We start from the raw sequence: 24,477 nt of genomic DNA, 5'->3' as shown, positions 1-24,477 counted from the left end.
TGTTGAATTGCTGTACCACCCCAAAAAAAGAAGACTATGACCCACTAAGGTTTCTTTGTAGGCAGTTTTTAATCACTTCCCAAATGGTCTCTTGTCAACACGTAGGAAAACAGATGCTGCCCTTTTTCCCCCCAAGCAACCTATTTCTATCTGGCTCACTGGCTCTCCCTTGTGTAGCAGCCTTAACCCTATTGCTACACACAGCGAGGTGCTTGAGCAGACTCACTTGTGCCCGTTGTCCTTCAGGTTGGCCTCATACTGTGCAAGCCGCTGACGGATGTAGATGCTGGTGGACAGCAGGGTGTGAAGGTTTTGCATGGGTGCTTTTGAGGGAACCTCTTTGCTCCTCTCCTCCAGCCTTATCAGAACAGCCGCTATCACTTTGCTACAGACGTCAACAAAGTTTGCTCTGATTTCCTGCTGGAAGTCTTCCTGGCATGCCAAGGCCAGTGGAAACAATGTGTCAAGTTCTTCCATGATGTCAGCACAGAACTGAAGGACAGAGAGAAAGAGAGAGAGCAAGTGAGTGAGACCTAGAAAAGAAATACAATACAACTTTATACATGTTTGTGGTTGGTGTACAAATCACTTCAATGGACATGTTTGAAGATTGTATCAAACAAAACAAAATGGAAAGGGCCTTGAGAAAACAAAAAACTCTGCATTAATTCAAAACTTCTATAAGATATATTTTTATTTAAATAAAATTGTGAAAAACTCCACTTGAAACAATAAGTGATCTATAAGGACATATGGTTTTATTTATCAGCATTTGGGAAACATTAATGTGCAGGATTGTGTCACTCATATATGAACTTTAATCCTAATTTGTGTAAATCAGGCAAATGCTTCCATAACTGAAATGTAGTAGACAGACACTTCAGTGTGTTCTTGGAATGAAAGCAAAACAAGGCCCTGATGGGGACTCTCTACTAACCCTCTCTCAGTTTGCTGGACCTTGCTTGCCAGTCTGTCTGCAACTTCTACAAGAAGAGGGAGGAGTGCCACTTGTCTAAAAACAATTGTATAGCCATTCCATACTTGAATCAGTAAAAAAAAAAAAAAAAAAAAAAAAAAAATATATATATATATATATATATATATACACACATCCAACAATCTTTGCTGAACATAAACATCAAGCAGAAATGAGCAGGCAGTCTACATTTTGTTGTTTCAGTTGTTTCTTCTATCATTTTGGCATTATTTAAATTAAATCTATAAAATATTAATCTGAAAAATATATATTATATAGGCTATTATGATAAATCATGACCTTCCTTGTGAATGCACTGATCCTGTTATACCCAGTACAACACTTATATTAATGAAACATTACAATACAAAAATAAGGATGTTGTATGAATACTGATACTTGCTTTCAAAATGACCCCAGTTTAACATTATTTTGCAGAGGACCAGTTTCCCCTTGGTACATTATCAAATCCATAGTGTGAATCTTGACCTTGTTCACACAGCCATATTGGCTGCCTCTGAAGTAACCATAACTGTCTCTGTCTTTACATCACACTGTGCTGAAGAAGATCCATTTAACTAAAAACAAACCAAAAACTGCCAGGAGTTATTGGTCCTGCGAGATAATATTTGCCCTTGTAGAATGAGGGCTGCCCTACATCAAGAGCAGGGGTGAGCTGGGGGAGATTTACCCCAGAGTCTGCCCCCAGAAGGCAAACCCAGTGATCCACCCCTGGGAAAAACATACACGTGAACACGATCTTCTTCTAAAGAAAATGTTTTCAAACTCTTCGAGGGCTCAAGGACAAAAGCAGAGCTTGATTTCAAGTCAGTTTACAGCTCACAGATGTAATACTTACCTATTCCTGCCATGTTCTACCTAAAGATGTATTTAGCAGCATTGTTGTGCTGTTTGAAAACTGATAAAGGAAAGAAATCTAGAGGGCTTGTGTGATATTGTGCTGGTGACACGGTGAGGCACCGCCCCCATCTGCGTTGCATCTGCCCTACATCTGCCCGGACAGACCTCAGGGTAGGAAAATTACTAGAGGAACAGGTAACCCTCTGTTCCCTCTGTGACTGGCTCCCCTCCTCAATAAAACAGGCAGCACCTGACTTCCAGGTTGTGGGAAGGCAGGAGGAGAGCATGGGAGTTGGAGAATGAGAGAGTGAAAAGAAGAACTGAACAACAACAACGGTACGGATTGGAATTATGGACTTTGACTACTTTTATGGATTACAGACTATGTATTGTTTCTAGTGTGTTTGTCGTTACTATTTACTTATATGTTTAGAGAGGGACTTGTGTTTGATATGTGTAGTTTAGGCTCGAGAGGCACTAGGGTTTTGTTTAACTATTTCTGTACATCTTTTTGAGCACTGTGAAAAATAAACACACTTTTGGCACTATATGCCTTATCTGCAACTCAGCATATATCCCCTCACTTTTATTAAGAGGCAATAGAAATGATTAATCCCAAGCCCTGAATGATATGAATCACATACATGGTAACCAAATACCAAACTCTTGCACATCCTCAAGATCAGCTCCACAATAGGCTTGACATTCTATAGCCTACAGTCTCCTTTAATAAAAAGAAAAATATTTCCACCATATGTGGAAGTTGCAGTAACTCTACAAGATCAAGGTATGCCAGGTGGTAATAAATTCATACTGTGTTAAATGCTGAATTTATATATCACTAAAAATGAGTTATGATGCAAATGATTAAAAAGTCATAAAACATTAACAAAACAGAAACAAAAAATAGAGGAAGAAGATTTTACCAATACTTCCATGGGCTATTGTTTTCTGAGGGGTTTTATCTGTATAGTACAGACAAACAAACATGCTTTAAATCAAATCTGATATATATATATTATAATATTCATATAAATGTACAGCTTTCAGTACAGATACAGATGTACAGAGGACGGCACATCTCAACCCAAGGAACAGTCAGGACAAGTTTGTGGTACCACAAGCCCTGATTATAAAAGTTTCAGACCATCTTTCACAAGTTGTTTGTTTGTTTGGTTGTATCAAATATTTACTTTTGACTACGTAATCCTGTACATTTTTATGTCAGGACTTTCTAACTTGGTTATAATCAGTAAAAAATGTGAAATGCAGAGACAGCTAACATATGTTAAACTGTTCACTAGACAGAAGCTAAAAAACGTATCACTATCAATTTAATCCACCTAAATACAAATTATGGGAGTTATTACAATTCTAATCCAAAGAAAAAGCAATGTATGTCTAATGACAGATTCACTGTAAACTCTTGCTGCTTGTTCGATGCTTCATATTTTCGTGCAGATAAACTCATGCAGGGAACTAGTCCGTCAGTGACAGTGTACCAAACATAATAGAATTGTGACAGCAAACCTCTAAAGCTCAATTATTATTTTATTTTTGCTCAATCATACTTGTGAAACCACCAGCTTTGAGAAAAAAAATCAAGTAGGGTATATGAATGTCTTCTGGCTGGGGGGGCTAACCTGTGGTAAACTGGATCCTCAGATTTTCACGTGTTGAGCATGAGCCTTATGAGTTGTTGTTTCACACTCTCACAACATACATTTACAACTTTTTACATGCTCTACACTATAATATCAGCAACATATTCACATGGTCAAAGTTGGAGTGTAAATTAACTCTGGAAAATATCAGCTTATACAAACACAAATCACTTATTTTAATTTTGATGCTATTTGTCTAATTTTGGAAGAAAGATGCGAGTGTAGTGTCTGACACCATTTCATCATATCTATTCCCATCCACTACTCACCACCTCAGATAATCTCACGCATTGAGAAACAAAAATCTACTTGACAAGTGTGGATCCTATCATTATCACAGTTCATAATAAAAAATCTGAATATTAAGTGTTATAGGTTAAATAATGGTTATCCTTGTATTAACTGCAAATGTTTATGAAAGCTTTCACCATAAAATTAAATTTGGCCATGGTGAATTGTATGTAGGAATATATATGATGGAAGAAATTATCTTACTGTTACGTTTAGGTTGTTTTATTAAAAATAAAAGAGTATTGTATTGAGTAATTTAGATATATTTTGCACACAAATTAAGTTTAATGGTTATTTAGTTATTTTTGATCTGGACTAGAGTCAGGGTAAGAGTCCCAAGTAAACTATTCTATTGAGTTCCTTATATTTGCATGGGCATAGTTTGAAATTTTGGTGTTGGTTAGGGTTAAAATGGGTTGGATAACCCATTGATGTAATTCACTGGTATATAGCTGTGGATGGAAATTAATGATATCGCATTGTAATTACAAAATTAAAATGATAATTTAGAAGTAAATGTAATGTGGAGTTGCTACAATTACATAAAAAATCCATCCCTGCCATCAGTTTTGGATGCTGAGATGATACATGCTTGCACCAAATACCCACCCCTTAAAAACCTTTTTAGTACCAGTAATTATGCAGATGGATGAGTCGACAATGATTGTTTACAAGTGTGTAAAACAAACAATCAGAAAACAAGCACTATCCAGCAAAACAAAACTGTAAAGAAGTAGAAGAAAAATAAGAAAAAAACAACCTTCAACTGAAACACCCAAATGGACTGACCTATATATTTATTTACTGTTATATTAATGGGGTTGTTTGTCAGAGCAGCCTATCCCCTGATGGAGCAAAACCACACAGCTCTGTAGCTTAATGCTTAATGAAAAGCTACTCCTTGTAAGATGAGGGCTGGGGATGGCTGTGTGATGGCTGACGGCTCGCCCGTGAACCCGTGGCTGGGCAGTCAATCACCATCTCCTGCCTGAGGGAGCCGAGCAGAGCCCTGGCCACTCGCTCTGCAGCACTGGGGACCAGATTGCCGGGGAGAGGGTGGAAGGGGACATCCACATATCAAAGGCTGCTGCTGCTTCTGCTGCTGCTACTTGGGAGCAGGCAGGCTGTCATGCTGCAGCCAAGTGCAGAACGAATTGGGATTTAGAAGCCTGTTGCTAAATAGCTGGATGAACTGGAACACACCAGTTAGGCTTAAAAGAACTCTCTCTCTAGTGTCACATGTTATATAGAGACTAGCTTAAATCAAAAGCTGTAATATAATATATGTGTGAATTATGGAAAGCAATCATCATCATCATCATCATCATTTTAACCCCTATCCTTATATCTAACCTTTTAAATTCAAACCTAGCGTTGACCAAAAACAATACACCTTAATCGAAAACCTAGTAATGGCCTATACCTGTGCAGTATATTTCCATATGCTCCTGACCAGTATAGTCTTTCTCAAATTGCAAATTCAAACAATGCATGAATATGATATCACTGTCATTGAACACTGTCTATTATTATATGAATGACTAGACAGTATCTTCTGTCTATTTTTCTTTTATCTCATCCTCACCATCATTGGGTATGGGTGAGGTGGGGGTTAATTTCTGCCTTGGATGGCTGCTGTCCCCATTTCATGATACTTGCCTTGGCGATGCTCTTTGGGGGCTGTTCCTCTGGGTTGGTCATGAAGGACTCTTCTCTGGGCGGGACCCTGCAGAGGGAAACTGTTCTACAGGAGCTGGAAGAATGACTGCTCTCCTGCTGCAGGCCCTTTGTGCACACGTCCTCCAGAACCACCTTAACGCAGTGGGCAATGGGGCCAGCTAAGTCCCTGAATGCAGACCTCCAGTCAAACTCCAACACAATGGGCTGCAGAGAGAAATCGGCAGGTTGACTCTCAGTTAACCTGAAGCAGTGAAGCCCCACTTGAAGCCATAGGAGCCTGTTTTCCCCAGAAATGCTCTTTGCACATCAAGATATCGACATTCGTTACCAGTGGCCAATGCAGCAGAGGAAATAAATATACATGATGGCAATGTCCAGTAGGTTGCAGTAAAGCATAGTAGGAGGAGATCATAAATATTTCTTCCAAAAACCTACAACAACAACAGTTTGGGGATTTCCAAACAGTGAGCCAGTTCCTTTGCATTAAGTGGAATAATTGCAGCTGGTAAAATAACAAGTTAAAGATACTAGGAGTGAGAAAACAGAATTACACTAGATCTTCTCCGAAAGACTAATTGTACATTCTAAGGTAGCCTATGAATTGTTCTCTTGATCTGCAATTTTCACAAAGAAGAAGATCAGTTTTTTTGCTTCCCAATCATTTACACAAATTACATAACTCAGAGCTAATACTTCTTACCTCTGTTGGCGGCAGTAACTGTTCTGAGCTCAGCTTACTGCTCTCTCCTGAAGCCGTGTCTGTTTCCCCACATGTCTTTTTTAGTATCCCTGTTTGCACAGAACAATATTACGATTCACTGCAATAGACACTGGAACTCCTTCTTAAGAAAATGGTATAAAATATGTTTTAATTAATGGAAGCCATCAAAAATCACTTCTTCATCCCAGCTGAATTATATAATCTAAACTATCTAGAAAAATGCTTTGCATAGACTTGTCTTCACTGATGGAAACTGAACTGATTTGTACTTCATAATCATGTATGTTATTTTGCTTGAATTTCCCTTTTTATTGTACATGTCATAATGAGCAAACAGCACTACAGAATTTGTGTAGTCAGTGAGACTGAATTAAATTAATGTGGAGGTGAAAACACAACAGTTGTTTTATCATGATTTCACTTTGCTTTTACTATAGGTTACTGTGCTTTTCAAGTGGTATACCACATTACACTTTCATGGAAGCTTACTGAATGTGCTGAGAGGCTAATTTGTGAAACTCTAAAGTTTTCTGAAGATTAGATATTTTATTGATATCTTAGTGTTCAAAAACCACAGGCATGTCATGTTAATGATTTTTGTGCTTAATGCACCGTGGTACAATATCAAAGGGATCACTTAACATTCCACATGACAAAATCTTTAAAAAAAATAAAAATAAAAAAAACAACAACAAGAGAACCTTTAAGAAAATGTGTAGCATTTCATATATTTTTTAGTTTTTCAACTAATATTTTTTATGAAGGACTCACAGTTAACTTAAGGCACCAAAGCTTTTCGAATATTCTACTGAAAACACATGAAATCACAGCGCAATGATGATGAAATGTCTGTGTACTGGAGCGGTGTGCATTGTGGGCATCAAACCACAGTCTACTGCCGAGATTTTCCCTGAGTGTAACCCAAGGCAAGTCAATTTACTAGCATGAGCATGAGCCAAACTTCAGAGAGACACAAACCGGAGGGGGAAAAAAGTGGTTGCTTTACTTTTTGACCTTTAAGCCCATCTGATGAATTTCTGGTAATTAAGTAATTTGATTGCCTGAATTAATGATTTGGATAACTGCCCTTTAAAGGCTGTTTACTTCTCTGTAAATCAAGCATTTCTGCATGTCTTGTTTTTAATTTAACCTTTATATAAATGACTACATGCACCAAAAGCTTTAATTTTAACTTATCCATCCCAGCAGGAATACTACAGCAAACTAAGCAGTAAGCACCCTGAGAAATCACTTGTTTAATTACCATAATTCCTGTACTGCAGGGCATGTTGTTTGTGTGTGTGTGTGCTCTTTTCTAGCATGCTTCCACATTGACTTAGTACTTTCTTTAATCTTTGACATTACATATTTTAAGTAACAGTAACCTACTACACATAATAGTTGACAAAAATGCATATTAGCTTCTATACACTCCTAAATGATAAATGCATTTGTTTTTGACCGTGCAAACATGTGGCTACCTTGTGAAAGATTGTTGTAGATTCTGTTGCTGAGTCATGTGACTGAAGTCTAATTTCTACTTTAATGTACTGTAGTCTGTGCTTCTTAAAATACCTGATGCCTTCATATACAGTTTTCAAAGCATTTATAAGTCTCCATTAAGGCATTTCTGAGTTACACATACTTCTAATTACTGTGACTTCAGAGTCTATTGTTAGTAACACAAAAGAATGGATGAAAATAAAAGGCATTTAGGAAACATGATCACTTTTTGCCAGAATGTTACATTTACTTCTTATCTCTTCTTCTGTAAAAGTAAAAGAAATAGGAAATGGAATGTAAATTTCCATATCAGCACAAAAGGCTTCTAGATTGAACATTTAAAGGCACAATGGTATTTAATAGTTGTGAGATGATTGTTTCTGTTGTCTCCTTTACAAATATAACATAATTTTCAATGTGCATAAGTCTTCTCAGAACTTAAATAAATAAAATCTGTTATTTAGGTAAAACAAATGATGATTAATATAATATATCTGAATGTTTAATTGTCAATAGTGTCATATCAGTAACTCATCCCATCAACACAAATAAAAAAGCTTAGTTCTGTTTCTTTCTGTGTCCTCAAAATATGTATTTTTAAATAAGGAACACCTCCTCTAAGTACCTCCCCACACTGTAACCAGTTCAGTTTGCAAACTCTTATTTAATTATTTATTTTCAACTCTGTTGTAAACGCAAGTGTCACTGCTTATGAGACCAAAGACCTTGGTAAATAAAAGATGGTGTACCTCGTCCAACACCAGGCGCCTCTCCTGCACAGTTCAGTAAAGAAACTTCTGTGGCAAGGTCTTTTATTCTCTCCTCCATGCACAGAAGAGTTTTCGTGAGCTGAGCTAGACACCTCAACTGATGTGAGGTCAGACATAAATTCCTCCCTTTCTTAGGCTGTTCCTGGGGAACTGTAGAGAGAAGTGAAAAAATAAAGTCTTATTAGAAACACATATACTACAGGTGTTTCACCATGATGATCTGTAGTGTCACAGCTGAACCGACTCGACGAAACACACCATGAAAATCCTACTGACTGATTACTGATGTGCTCAGAAAGACTGGAGCTTACAAACATTGATTTCTGTAAAGTAATTAATTATGAATCTGAACAAAAACTTTGTATTAACCTTTAAATTAACCAAAATATATGAATTACTCTATTTGAAGTATTCACATATGGCCATCAATATTTGAAGTATTAATCAGGGTAAAATGGGCCTGTTATTTCTACTGCTACTGAATTCAAACAATTACATTTGTATGGATGAGAAGGGAAAAGACAGAGGTAAAAGTACAGCATTTGTAACTTGAACATTTACCAGCATTAAATTAAGATTGTCAATGCTGTACAGAGTTATTTATTTAGTTTTTAACTGCATTTATGTCATGAGTGAGAGGTGAGGAAATATGTAGTACACTTTAATTATCTTAAAACTACTGCAGTTACATGCAATTTTATTGAATGTAAAATAAATCTTAAAAAATATCTCAGACTTGCCAGTAGTTTTCTTTTTATGCCAAACATTGTCCTGATTTTATGTGAAAATTCTTCATAACAAACCAAAACAAGGGTCTTCTTCAACACAACAATATAAAGTCACTACGTAGTTAAGTATTTTAAAACTAAGAGGTTATATTTTTGGTTTGCAAACAAGAGTATTCAGCTATGATATGAAACAACTCATTAGTTCTGAATAATGCAGCAATGCACATCTGTAACTGTTTAATTGAGCAGTCAATAGTACTCCACTGACATTCAACCCAAGTTTAGAAACACACACAGACACAAACTGTATAACTGCACTCAAACTACTGGAAGAACAGGAAATGTTTGGTAGGGAACACAACAATATGGAACATGGTATGAGAGTAAATGTAGCTGTCTGGGGAACTAGTACACAAGTAACGGTTTCCCTACTCATAAGGCATGGCGTATTATATTTAGGGGTTATTTATACGCATCTTAATGTCAATGCATTCCCATAGGAAAAATAATACATATATTTAAAAATGCTGGTTAGAACTGATTATTTTCTTTAAAAATTTACACAGCTGTTGACATATTTATCTGTCCACTTCTAATTCCATTCAGGATCTGAGTCATGAAAAAAATGTGAAAAATGATATAGATATCTTCTTTATCATGTTAATGTTATAGTGCTTAATATCACAATTAAATCAGAAGGCTTGCAGTCAGTTCACGTAAAGCTATAGCACAAGATTCTTATTATTAATCCATACAGGATTAACTGAAATACCTGCTTGTGAGATGGAATCATTTGTCTAAACATATGCATAAATACATAATCATCATTTAGGTTCAAATTAATCACAGTTATGCATTGGAACACATACAGTAAGCTATCTCAGCTGAATGTCTTTGCACAATAAAACAAAACCATAAACAGTACTGACAAGAGTGTAAAGCAGGTGAATAGTCTCCGACACAAGAAATTATCTGCATTAACAAACCCTGAAAGGTGTCCTAATTAGATAAAACCAATGAAAGGGGGTTTCATTTCTTATAAATATTTTTCAGATACTGAAATAGAAAAGTGCTTTGCATGGAAAATTACATTTATCATGCCAGTTAAGTGTGACTATTGTTCTTATTTTTAAATCCTGCATCATATTTACAAACATAAGATATCTCCACTCTATCTTTTGTCTTAATATCCCTGGGTCTGGATGGAAAGACTTATTGGCATGCACTCATGATCCCGGTATACATTTCTGTTAAAAAAAAACAACAACAATAAAATCATTAAACAGAAGCAAAAAAAAACAAACAAACAAAAAAAAAAAACTTGTGAAACTTATGAAATACCATATTCCAATGGTGTGCAGACTAGAGCTAAGGTATTTTGGCAATTGTACAGTAAACATAGATTAAACCCTAATTGAAATCCATTTAAAATGTAGCAGGGCGACTTACTGACTCTCTTTCTAAAGACCACTTTGAATCCAATTGGTTTATACTCTCCTCATTGTGACATAACCTTGAACTGAGCATAGTGGTTTATTGTCAGTAATTCACACTTATGTGGTGGTATGTTACCTGTCATGCCCTGTCCTTTTAAAAAATAGCAATATCTTTAAGTGCCGCACAAGAGCTTAACACTTTAAATGATCGGCTCCATAGGTGGAGTTTTACAAGGACTTTCTGCACTGTTACAAACCTGACAGTTGTCAAACCTTGAACAAAATATATTATTATTCTATAGTTTAAATGCATTTTTTTCCAGCTGCAATTATGTATCAGTTTACTATGTTCTGTTTTTAAATGCTAATTCTCTTTTCAGATTCCCTGCATCCTCACTCAATCCCCAATGAATATAATGGACACACATGGTATCATTTTAAATTCTAGGATACAGGTTATTGAGAACATAAAATATCTTCCTTTGTTTAGACATTACACACATAAACTGTGCATGTGTACTTCAAAACGTATGCATGCATTGTTTTGATAATTAGGCTCAGCTCATTGTCCTTTAAGAACTAAAAAAGCATCTAATTTAATTTCTCGATTGTCCTTTCAGTATTGTTAGTTCCATTTCCAGTTGCTCAACAACACTTTTTTACGTCACTGCTGCTGAATTTTCAGGAAAAGTAGCATTTTAGTTTTAAGAGTCCAAACCAAAATTCCTCACCCCACAAGCCTCTACCTGTACATTTTGATTGACAAAGGCAGCTATAATTCAATATTAGCTGGGAATATGAAAACAATGCATGAGAGAATTACAAATTATAGGCATGAATTACATTGATATTCATGAATTCAAGGACTTAATGTTTGGATTTTAGATTTGGATTAATATTTACTTTCACACCTTTTCTTGTGTGATTATGTCAGTCCTCAAAAATACTAACGAGGAAGAAGAGTGTCAGGAGAAAGACTCTTACTCTTGAGCATTCAATTACTGAGAGAATCTGCACCAACACTGCTTGTCCAAACTTTGAATTTTACTTTGATGCTGTGCTAAAAAAAAAAAAACACAGGAAAATACAATGCTCTTTGTAATCACAGTAAAACTCTCATGGAATATAAGAAAAATAAAATAAAAAAGAACTGCTTAAAAACCTTAAAAAGCTTGTGCATGTTAACACAAATCATGTGATTTTCTGAGCGTCACCCAAGTTTAGCATGTATGAAAGAGAGCCTTTTTTTTTTTTAAGCAGAGGAAATCCCTGAACAGTTGTTATTGATTCCAGCGTTTACGGGCTGATAGTTTAGTGCCGTTTACAAAACAGAACAGATGCAGGCACTGAGCAAAAAGGTAAACAATTGCTGTGTGGCTTGCTGCCAGAACCCAAGCCTGATATATTAAACTCATACTGAAGTGCATTTCCCCTTTGGGTTGCACTTATTGCCACTTCATTTCCTCGGTGCTCACTCTCTCCTGTGAGGAGCCTGCTGCTTGGCTGTTTTCTGTCCTTCTCTGACCCCTGAGGCCTAGTGCTACCTAACAGAGCCATTAGTGGAGGGAATTGCATGTGTCTGACATGGCCTAAAACCAATTATTAGATATTTTCTTCCGAATGATGCCCAAGTCTGCTGGGAATGAGCAATCATGCAATAATTTACCTCCTGATTTAATTTTTTTTCTTTTTCCTTTTTTTTTTCGACTGCACAAATTAGTTGTGGGATTCAGTAGGGCTGCTCACAGCTGTCTGAAACACATGTCTATGACCTTATCAGAATCACACTTCAAATTAAAGAATGAACGAATGAATGAGTGTATGAATGAATAGTAAGGGAGTGTTGTAAAGTGGGAAATGGGGAGACCTGAAGGGGGTGTGCGTGTACATGTGATGGATTGTAGGCGAGGAGGCAACACAAATATAAGCAAAACAATTAAAAACACGCAGATGTACCAATTGCCCAGTATTCTCAGCTGATTGAAAAGACAGAATGACAGAATGACAAAACAACAAATCCGTCAGTGTTGCAGAGAGTGAAATCACAGAAACAGTGCCATTATCACAGTGGAGAGAGAGCCTTATAAAGTATGTTTTGTTTTTCAATTGCATTTTCCCTTCACTCCTCCCTCATCTCCCTCTCTGTATTCAAGAGGGTTTTTGAAGTTTCTAATGAAAGAACTATAGGTCTGCAAGAACTGCAGCTAAAGTGCACCAGATACTGAGATTCACATTAATATATATTTAAATATATATATAAATTTGTGAGTTGTGTTGTTGTTGTTGTTGTTATTATTATTATTAGTTTTAATATATTCTTTGCAACCCATTGCTGCCTATCAATGTATAAACTCATGGGCAGCTACTATGAGAGGCAGTTTTCATAAAATTTCCCTTTGATCCACACCGGTCCCCTGCTCTCCAGTAGCTGGTCTGGGCCACAGCAGGGATCTGATATTGTAGATGAAGAAGTGAGACAGTTTGATATCTCCATTAAGCTGCCTTGAGGGGCTGTCACTTTTTTCCTCTCCTTTCAGTTAAATTGGAAAGGGGATTTTCCTGGAACATTTACTTTTCAGTGGGTTACTTCTATGTAACCTGTCGTTTCTGTGCACCGTTTGCATTTTTATTTTAAAAGCTTGGTATGCAAATTTGGAGTGCACATGATTTTCTTGTGTTTTGTGTTGGTTTGTTTTAGGTTAGTTTGTTTTGAATTGAAAACAAATATTATTTCTCGTTCCTTACATTAATATCAACAGGATTTGTGGTTTATTATTCAAAACAAATTTTTCAAATTATTATCATATTTCTTAGCAGACACCCTTATCCAGGGTGATTTACAATTTTTACAATATATCACATTATCACAATTATCCATTTATACAGGTGTTTTTTGTTTGTTTTTGTTTAGCAATATAGGTGCAATCTAGGTAAAGTACCTTGCGCAAGATAACAAGAGCAGTGTCCCCCACCTAATATTGAACCCACAACCCTCCACTCAGGAGTCCAGAGCCCTAACCACTACTCCATACTGCTGCTCCATATTGGAGCTGCATAGTTATTAAACACATTTATTTTAATTTATTTTGAATCCTTTTCTTAATGGGACTAACTAACAAATAATTTGAAAGTCCCCTATAGTTGAGATAACATTGAAAAGCTCTACATGAATCACTCTGAAACATAAAAATTACAAGTCTTTCTAAATTCTTCAGCAATACAAAATTAACTAAAGATTTAGTTTTATGTCTTGTATCAGGCAAATGTCTTCATACTATTTGTCATGGCCATGAATGGAAATTAACCGTAAACACAGATGCTGTATATAGGACACTTATAAAATGCTCAATGTACTGTAATTGTAAAAATACATGAATACACAGAGCCTTTTTGAAAGTAGGTATACACTCTGTAAAAGATATAATCTAGTGAAGTATAGTTCTTATTAAATATTAACAAACTCTACTCCTGAACATCCTGAATTCCCTGTAGTCATAGCAATCTCCATTTTCAACTCTTAAGTACTTACTGCACAGTGATGCATGAGGTTTTTGCTGCAGTGTTTTCAAGAAAAAGAAACTAAATAAGGAATGCAAATATCTTTACTGTAAAACACACAGACACACACACATGTAAAAATGTTTGGTCAAAATAGGTCATATTGAAAATATTTTAGAGACCATAACTTATGTATAATACCAATTTTAAAAGAAAACCAAAAAAACAAGTGGGTATGTTTAACTAGTATTTTACTCTTTTGTAACTATTATTCCTTATAGATCTGTATCTTTATCTGTATTATTTTGCTCCAAAATAAGTTTAAATATTTACAGTATTTATATTATAAACAGTTTAAGTTGGGGAACACTGCTGATGTACCCTTGAGCAAGGTACTGCCTGACTGGACAGTAGAAAAACAAAAAGCAAAAACAAAAACTCAACTGTATAAATGGGTAATTGTAAATAATGTAACAAGGAAGTCACCCTGGATAAGGATATCTACTAAGACATAATAATACATGATATTCTGGTAGGGAAATTACAAGAAACTTTAATGTTTACATAACAAATGTGTTCAAGAGACACATAAAAACTGGTAGATACCCAAAAACAAATGTGGCAGAGGCAGAACAAAGAAAATAACCAAAATCAAAGACTAAATTCTCAAGGAAATTCTAACCCAACCAGCAATCAACTTCCTGCAGATTTCAATTCCACATCCAAATCTCTCCAATTGAAAGGAAACAGAAAAATAAATGTCTTCAGGGAGCTGGCATGATGGGGAGAGTTGCAGCTTGAAAATATTTGCTGTGCTGACAAAAACATCAAAAACACCAGGGATGGGCATTTCAGCATGATGACTAGTCAAAAAGAGCATGAAACAATGCCAGAAGTCTTCAAATCTCAGGGGAAACAGTATGTGAGAAGAAAACTAGGCAAGAGGTTGTCAAAATGTTGTACACAGACTACAGTAAAACTTGGAAGGAAAAATTTGAAATAACTTTACTGGAACACAATTTCAGCAATACTCTCAAGAACACAACTGGTGGGTGAAGAACATCATAGCAATGTATGATAATATAGTGGACACCTCAAGTGAAATTAGCTGTTTGAAGTTCCAAATTAATGAAAACAATCCATTGCTTATATAGTTTAAATGTCTTGTATTATGGCATGAAACCACTGTTCATAATAATTAAGATATCTCAGGGTTCAAAGTCACTATATGAAAAGCTATTGTATCAAATTACTTGTATTTGTCCTTTCTTTTGTAAAATGTGGGAATTCTGATACACATTGATAAGTTTGAGATGCACTGATAGCTCAGATACATTTTCTCCCATGCAAGAAAGTCTCCCAGGTTAATTCCATAGATGACTCCCCCTGAAAAGATTTAAAGAGACCAAATGGAAAACAAGCACATCATTGTGTTCAAGAAAGCATTTGGAACAATATATGAAGACAGCAATTTGTAAGCTTACCTGCCTAAATTACTTTTAAATTGTACAGTATATGGATATATGTATAAACTTCACTAAACGCAAAGGAAGGAAGGAAGGAAGGAAGGAAGGATACATAGACAGGTGGATAGATAGGCAGGTAAGTTGGTAGAAAGGTAAATATTTGCACAGGTACATAGACCGATAGATGGATAGACAGACAAAAAGTTTGACAACTGAGGTGAAGTAGTAAGATTTAAAGTTTCTATTGTGCCTAGGCAGCCACCTGTATAACTGACTCAAAGTCTTGAGCTGTACACCATTACTCCCAGAGAACAGAGAGGAGAAAAGAAAGGAATGAGAAAAGAAACACAAAGACAGTGGATAGCACATCCAGCTGGGAACAATGTCAGCTTTTCCTTTCAGACAGAGGGGTTAAAAACCATTCAGACAGCCACAGCTCTATATGAAAGCTGTTTAATGGTTCAGTGGTTTGACAGTATCAGATGCCAACAAGTAAATTCCCCAAGGAAGGTGCTTTGGGATTCCAAGTCTCAGAGGCATGCTTTCAAAAAATAGCATTTAACTGTGAAGGAAAAGGAGAAAAGAAAACCACCTTGTTCAAACAATTCAAAAAGCAAAGAGACTTTTTTAAGCACTCCGATAGCTTATGAGGGTTGGCGGGTTTTATAAGGAAGCACAATAGGAGAATTTAGTAACTTCAGCTAAAGAATTTATTTATTTATTTTTAAATAAAGAAAACCATGAAACCACAGTTCAGAGCACTAATGGCCTCACTGTACATCGCCATAACCAATAATGGCATTGATGAGTACACTCAAGTTGATCCACTATGCTTCACCTACTTGAAAAATATTTTTGTATTTAATCAGTCACCCACTGTATTTTTGGATTAAAGTCTTCGACATTCTGATTGTAGAATTCAAATTCTTAAAATGCATCGAGGCATTTAAACCATTCCTTTAAACTCATCATGAAACAAGTCAGTCAATGTCCTCAACTCCAACTTTTTGGTGACAGGATAGGAAAAAAATATTTGATAAATAATGGTTCTAATGCAACATCTGTATAAAGAGCTTTGATCATGACCTTTCTTACACCTGTAAAAAAACATAAATTGATGACATAAACAATTAATGCTTAATGTGATTCAAACCAGAACATCTTTTTGACAACATTACCTAGACAATTACATGTTTTTTCCATACTAAGTGGGGAGCTACAGATCAAGTGGATAAAAAAGTTACCCATCTCATGTGCATCTTACTACTACTTACTAGTACTAACAAATACACATAAGAGTGTACTGACCCATTGCATGAACGGCTCCTTTGGTCTTGCCGGCACTGCGTCCCATTTTCAAGGCCTGCATGGCGCTCTCCTTGAGCTGTGGCTCGCACAGCTTCTCCAGGAGGGAGGCGAGCTCCTGGGAGATGCTGCAGAGGTGCGTCTCATTCAGGAACCTCAGGATGGTGGGGGCCTCCTCCATGCTGTTCAGTACACGCAGGTCCTCCTCCACAATGCTGCACAGAGATGGCGCCACAGCCAGGAAGCCATGGACCACCTTGTCGAAACTGGTCTCCCCCAAGCTGGAGGACATGGAGTTGTGCAGGAGCTCTTGCATGGCTTTGACCTGAGTGCTCTGATACTGGGCTAGAACCTCGTGCAGAGGGTAGAGGAAGAGGAGCTGCTGCAAGCACTGTGTTCTGAGGGCCAAACAGTGCCAGTCTCCTTCCTCCTGTCCACTCAGTCTGGAGAGCAGGGGCCGCCGCAGCTGTAGCCGGATCTCATCCCAGGCAGCCTGGATGTCCAGAGAGGTTTCTTCCCTGATGGTGTGCAGAGATGAGCGGGAGGCCAGCGGGCAGCCTGGCAGGCTGGGGGTGCTGGGGAACGACACGCCACACTGCACTGAGATGTCAAGCAGGAGCTGCAGCACCAGATCTTCCTGTCCCTGCTCAGTCTTCAGGAAATGTTGCTGTTTCAACATAATAATACAAACAAATATATTATTATTATTATTATTATTATTAATAATAACAATAATAATAATAATAATAATAATAATAATAATAATAATAATAATAATAATAATAATAATAGAAGAGGTATAAAAGAATGATTACTGTAAATTAGGAGCTCTTGACATTCCCTATTATTTCAAGTAAATTATACAGGTATGGAAACGCATAGGACTTTAAAGTCTAATTGCTCACTCTCACTCTGAAATAAAAGTGCTTTTCATTACCATTATGTTTGAACATAAACATACATTTAGTTCAAATCCTTGGCAAAACAGAAATATTAATATTACAAAATACAGGGAAAGAGGCTCAAACACAGAATATATAAATACTGTGCTATTGCAGAGTAATCAAAGGTCTATAAAATATACTATTACTATCGGTCTGTTTTTTGATCTGTCTGTCCCCTTGTGATCTGTTTGTTAATGAAATACAGGTTTCTATAGAATTAAACACACTTACAGTTAGGTCCATAAATATCTGGACAGTGACACAATTGTCATCATTTTGTCTCTGTATGCCACCACAATGGATTTGAAAGGAAACAATAAGTGTAGACTTTCATCTTTAATTTTAGAGTAGTTACATCCAAATTGGGTGAACGGTGTAGGAATTACACCTATTTTTACATGTGGTCCCCGCAATTTTAGGGGCTCAAAAGTAATTGGACAAACTAACATAATCATGAATTAAATTGTAAGTTTCAATACTTGGTTGCAAATACATTGCAATCAATGACTGCCTGAAGTCTGGAACCCATAGACATCACCAGATGCTGGGTTTCTTCCCTGGTGATGCTCTGCCAGGCCTGTACTGCAGCTGTCTTTAGTTCCTGCTTGTTCTTGGGGTGTTTTGCCTTCAGCAAGTGAAATGCTGCTCAATTGGATTCAGGTCAGGTCATTGACTTGGCCATTGCAGAACATTCCACTTCTTCACATTAAAAAAAGTCTTGGGATGCTTTCGCAGTATGCTTCGGGTCATTGTCCATCTGTACTGTAAAGCGCCATCCAATGAGTTTTGAAGCATTTGGCTGAATCTGAGCAGATAATATAGCCCTAAACACTTCAGAATTCACCCTGCTGCTTTTGTCAACAGTCACATCATCAATAAATACAATGGATCAGTTCCCTTGGCAGCCATACATGCCCATGCCATAACACTATCTCCACCATGCTTCACAGATGAGGAGCTATGCTTCGGATCATGAGCAGTTCCTTCCCTTCTCCATACTCTTCTCTTCCCATCATTCTGGTACAAGTTGATATTTGTCTCATCTGTCCATAGGATGTTGTTCCAGAACTGTACAGGGTTCTTTAGATGTTTTTTGGCAAACTCTAATCTGGTCTTCCTGTTTTTGGGGCTTACCAATGGTTTATATCTTGTGGTAAACCCTCTGGGTGTTCTTGATCTGGCCAAGTGTTGTGAAGGGATTTTTTTCACCAGGGAAATATTTTTTCTGTAGTCCACCACATTTGTTTTCTGTGGTCTTGGCCTTTCAGTGTTCCTGAGCTCACCAGTGTTTTCTTTCTTTTTAAGAATGTACCAAATAGTTGATTTGGCCACAACTAAAGTTTTTGCTATCTCGCTAATTGGTTTGTATTGGTTTCTAAGGCAAAACTGAAGACAGCTGCAGTACAGGCCTGGCAGAGCATCGCCAGGGAAGAAACCCAGCATCTGGTGATGTCTATGGGTTCCAGACTTCAGGCAGTCGTTGACTGCAAAGGATTTGCAACCAAGTATTGAACCTCACAATTTAATTAATGATTATGTTAGTTTGTCCAGTTACTTTTGAGCCCCTAATATTGGGAGGACCGCATATAAAAATGTGTGTAATTCCTACACGGTTCACCCAATTTGGATGTAACTACCCTCAAATTAGAGATGAAAGTCTACACTTAAAGCACATCTTGATTGTTTCCTTTCAAATCCATTGTGGTGTTGTACAGACCCAAAATGATGACGATTTGTGTCACTGTCCAAATATGTATGGACCTAACTGTACCTATCAATCTACATTATATTTATTCCAAACACTCATTTCATAATCATACAACTACTAGGTAAACATTTTCTGGCCAAAATCAGGATAGCAATGGAGGCTGTTGTGTCAATCCGATGGTTAAAATCTAAATCTAAAAATCTGTAATGATCATGAACCCAAACACATTTAATAAATACAGCAACAAATATATATTATGTTGTTCTAAACAGGACCATGTGTTCATGTTGTCATTATCAACACAAATAGTCAAAGGTGTTTGTGTGCCAAAAAAAAACGTACAGATTTTGTGGAAGAACTCATCTAAGAGCTTTATTTGACAATGGAGCATTAAGCACCTGAGCTTCCATCTCCTCCAGCTCCCCTCTTTCATACAGACAGAAAAGGTTTCTGTAATCGAACATGTTTTGGCTAATAAAATAATATCAGGCAGGCAATGATGACCCCTGTTACTGAACAATCTCCATATTCTAATGAGACTTCTAAGGGTTGTTATTCTGAGCCACAAATGTTACAGCTGTGTGATGTTTCAGATTCTTCAAATAATACATAATTTAAGAGCCGTTCAGAATAGTGGACAATGTGCTTGTATATCGCTGTTACTTAAATTGTCTATCTCTATATTCATATATATTCGTATAAATGACATGCCTTAATACGAATGCTACATCTGATAATCTCTTCGTGTAAATATATTATAGACTTTATAGGTTGGCTATTATGGTTTCCCATGTTCTTGTATGAACTGCTTCCAACAACTGCACCGTTTGGGAGAAGCTTTCTTTGTATAGGGGAGGGTTTCTGAAGTGGTACATTTCCTGCTGTAGCATTCAATTTGTTTGTTTTTTAATATAATTTGATATTACAATCACATTTGTGGTTTAAACTGTTAATGTATAAGAACAACAACCACATAATACAAATATTAAAGTTAGAAAAAAAAAAACAAAGAGAAAAATAACGGTAACAGTTTTAAAAATAGTGTCTTGTTTTACCAGCGCTTTCAGGAAGTCCAGCAGATCCTTGTGTCCGGTGCACAGTGGCTTTAACAGGCTGAGACTATGGGAGCTGAACCAGTGCAGGCAGTCGGTGCTGTTCGGCGCTTTCTCCAAGGTCCAGGTATCACTCAGCTCCACCTGCAGATCCTTCAGGCCTTGTTCAATGCTGACAAGAAACACAACTCTTGGAATTACATCAGACAACCAAGATCAGTGCTTTAAGCAAACACAGATGCATCACTGATGATAAACAGAGGCATCAAAGCATACAAATTGAATATTTAGAAACATCGAAAAATAGACTAAACTCAAAATGACATATTTTAGGCTTAATGCTACACACATCCAACAATAACAAATTGCAGCTCTGCATTACTTTTCCATCATACATTTAAAAAGACATTGCAAGACAATATTGCTTAGTAATTTCGATTGGAAATAAACACGGTAAATAATATTTCTATCTGTGAGCACACCACAGCAATAAGTAGTTCACATTCACATAAACACATATATATGCCCTTTTTCACAAATCTGTACAGATTTCCTTGAAAAGTGACTATTTCACTCTTGGCAAAGTGTACTTTTGTTGTGTATCCAAAATGCCAATTAACTTATTATGCATGAAAACAAACAAATAAAAAAAAAAACATAATTAATTTAAGTTTTGATGTGCAGTGTCAGAGCATTAACTCAAGTGCTGATGGGTCTAATTGCCTGCACAAAAGCTGCTGTAGAGAGTTGCAGCTCAGCACCGGATTAAGAGACTATAAATAGTGGATTCCCTCAAAGTCTAAGGAATAAAGCACTTTCTTTGAAATCCCAGAGTATTACACAGTATTCTCATCTGCTGCCGTGCTAGTGGATGAAGATCTTTCCATTGAAAGGACCATGCCTCCACATGCATACCAGACAGGATGGCAAGTATATTGGAGAGGAGAGGGATCCAACCTTAGACCATGATATTATCAACTGACTGAGTTTCCCTGTTATAACAAATGTACAAAATAACACCATTGTAATCAGTCTTGATCACATGTGTATGTATATTATGTCAGTATGACTTCAACTTTTCAAAAAAATCACAATGTGGTCAAAAGGATATTAATTTGAACTTTTGATATTAATTCAAACAGGTCAATAAGTATCCTCTATCACAAACCTAACTCAAGAATACACAGCCTGTGAATCAGAGTACAAGATTTTTATAGTCTAGTGAAATACATGCCAACTGTACTGTATATCCACAGGGCATTGTATAGGTTGCACTGTTTTTAGTAAGAAACCAGGGATGTCTAGGGGTCAATGAATAAAGCTTGAAATAATCTGTGAGTTATATTAGCCAGCACAGACTATGGTCCAAAAAGACCAAAACTGGGATAAAAAAAAAAAAAAAAAGCCTGACCTGAATTGGAATTTGGACATCACCTAATAAATGTTGTTTTTTTCTTCTTTTCTTTTCTTTTCTTTTCCTTTTTTTCTCAGATTCTTTGATGTTGTGCCATGGGATTTATATATTCTTTGAATGTGCCTTCCACACATACCAAGAAAGAGGGTCGGTTAGATGGACTATGTCAAGGTTAGCCCTCCCACATCATAAGAATTCCTGACCTTTCATTCTGGAGGTGTGTGAGCTACCTCCAAATTAATCAGCCCCTCTACAGGATTAGAAGACCCCCAAATGCCTTTCACTCACACGGAGAGATAGTGAGAATAGCTGCAACACAGCAAAAATAAAAATAAAAAGACCTGACAGAGTGTGTATCGTATCTGTTATTTAAGAAGGTATTTTGAACCACAAAAAAGGAAAAAGAACGCTAAACGCCTATCTAAACAAAGACTGCAGGCAAACAAGATACAGATTTGTATTTTTCCCCCCACTTGCTTTAAATCATGTCAATCATTCCCAAATTAAATCTAATTGTTTTCAAACTAGACATGACACCGCAGCCCAAAAAGGCGATCTTGCACTCTTATTAGATATGATGGCACATTTCACAGCTCTGTGATTTACAGAAACCGAATCCACTGATTAGTCAGCGCTTTGACATTATCTTAAGTTCCTTGTCAAAATTAATTTAGTGTGGGTGGGCTGTGGTGCTGCGGAATGCCGAAAGGTGGAGGAAAAAAGGAAAAGATCCCTTTCAAATAAAATCAGAGATTCAGAGTTCAAAATGAGAAGCTGTGAAACAAATATCTCTACACTATCAAAGGGCCCCTTTCTTTTTATTTAGAAGGAAGTGAATAAATGCAGTGAAAAAGGATATCGCTCTGCCTGTGGCCTATTTAACTTCCCCTGAGTGGTGAAATTCTGGAAGCGCTGTGACTGTGTTATACCTGAGTGGAGCATGAGAAAGATTGGCAAGCCACCACCATTATCAACTGTAAGCCATTTCTCCAGCACTGTGAAATCCAATGCCCCGCCTGTACACCCTGGCCACAACTGACACTTCATTAAAGACCTTTTCTGGTGGCCTCCAGAAGTGTCCGATTTGATGAAACCAAATGGATTACAGCGTTTCAATTTGGAAAAAGCTCAGGACGTTGTCAGTCTATCTTAATCTGTTTCAATTAGGACACAGCTCTTAGGCAAATCTCTGACATCTGAGTCTGGGTGCTTGCCAATGACTTTGACCCATAAATAGGTTAAAACCTTCACGGGAGTAGGTTTTTTTTTTCCCTTCCCTGTAATTTGTCCCAGACACTGATAAGTGGATTAGGCAGCAGGTGTGTTTTAGTAGACCACCCTGAAGATGAGAGGAAGGCAATGCCAGCTTACCAGCGTCAAAAAGGACATGACACAGAGATGGATGTTATTTATAACGCCACTGAACTGATTCCATGGCTGCACAGCAGACTTTTGTATTGGTTTTGTGTGATAGGAAAGAAACGTGAAAGTTTTAGATTTCTACTTCTGTTTCTTCTTCTTCTAAATGCAATTAGTGATATTTTTCCAAATAAATATTTTTTATACTGTATATATTTTACAAAACATTGAACTAGAATATTTTCCATTATATTGATTGTTTGAAAAGCTGGTAAAACATATATTATTCATAAATCATTTAATTATCGTAACATTTAAAACAAATCATGACTTTAAAACAGAGCTTAGGTGTAGTACTATTAGGTGAGACAAATATTTAAATTTGGCATTTAATATTAATTTCCAATGTGTGCCAACCCCAAGTGCATATATAAAGATGCCAATGACATTGTCATCTTTGCCAAAATATCTTATGATTTATATCTTTCAAATTCAGGAACTCTCAAAAGCAAGTAAGAATACTGGACTCAAATGAACTTGGGTAAGACCAAAGTCACGTTCAATACTTTTGTAAAATCTATGAAGTAGCTCAAAAAATAATTGAAGTCGACAGTCAGGCGTGTGTCTACCTTCAAATCAGGAAATGGAGAAATGGAAATGAATCTTCCGTTTAAAAAATAATAATAAGAGTTAGCGTGGTATGTGTATGTGGAAGAAATGGCTCACTATTAAAAAGAAATGTGCCCATTTGTCTCAGGAGAACATGCATACTACCAGTGCTCACCAATGGCTCTGAAACCTGGTCATGAAATGCAAAGATGACACAGAAACTACAAACAATAGAAAGAAGCATGGAAAGATGTATACTTGGAATAGGAAGAAGAAACAGAAAAACACATAAATGGACCTGAAAACAAACGAGAATTAGAATTAGAGAGAATATGTTAAAATGGCAGTGAGCTGGACACATTGCAATACGAGCAGATAAAAGATGGACTAAAGATGAGGTCAGAAGCTTACTGAGTGCCGTGGTGAAACAAACACTCACCCAATGAGAAACACAAAAGTCATAAACCAATAATCATGTGTTTTACTAAAACC

At 36.7% G+C, this 24,477-nt stretch overlaps 1 protein-coding gene across 4 annotated transcripts in view; it reads right to left on the bottom strand.

The window, feature by feature from the left end:
* The window catches only part of kiaa0825 (KIAA0825 ortholog), a 153,077-nt gene that overhangs the window by 121,636 nt on the left and 6,964 nt on the right, over positions 1-24,477 (bottom strand). For all 4 annotated transcript variants that reach the window (XR_010817671.1, XM_066711843.1, XM_066711844.1 and 1 more), the window contains exons 3-8: positions 20,607-20,775; positions 16,903-17,566; positions 8,446-8,616; positions 6,173-6,261; positions 5,452-5,676; positions 227-492 (exon numbers count right to left, since the gene is read on the bottom strand). Coding sequence is in view for 3 of the 4 variants with exons in the window: in XM_066711843.1 (XP_066567940.1) it covers positions 227-492; positions 5,452-5,676; positions 6,173-6,261; positions 8,446-8,616; positions 16,903-17,566; positions 20,607-20,775 (1,584 nt within the window). In the remaining variant the exon portion in view is untranslated. The remainder of the gene's footprint in view (positions 1-226; positions 493-5,451; positions 5,677-6,172; positions 6,262-8,445; positions 8,617-16,902; positions 17,567-20,606; positions 20,776-24,477) is intronic.

Source organism: Amia ocellicauda, chromosome 8, assembly GCF_036373705.1.
Source record: "Amia ocellicauda isolate fAmiCal2 chromosome 8, fAmiCal2.hap1, whole genome shotgun sequence".
Lineage (NCBI taxonomy): Eukaryota > Metazoa > Chordata > Actinopteri > Amiiformes > Amiidae > Amia > Amia ocellicauda.
Note: the sequence above shows the minus strand (reverse complement) of the source record. Positions and strands in the feature narration are given on the sequence as shown.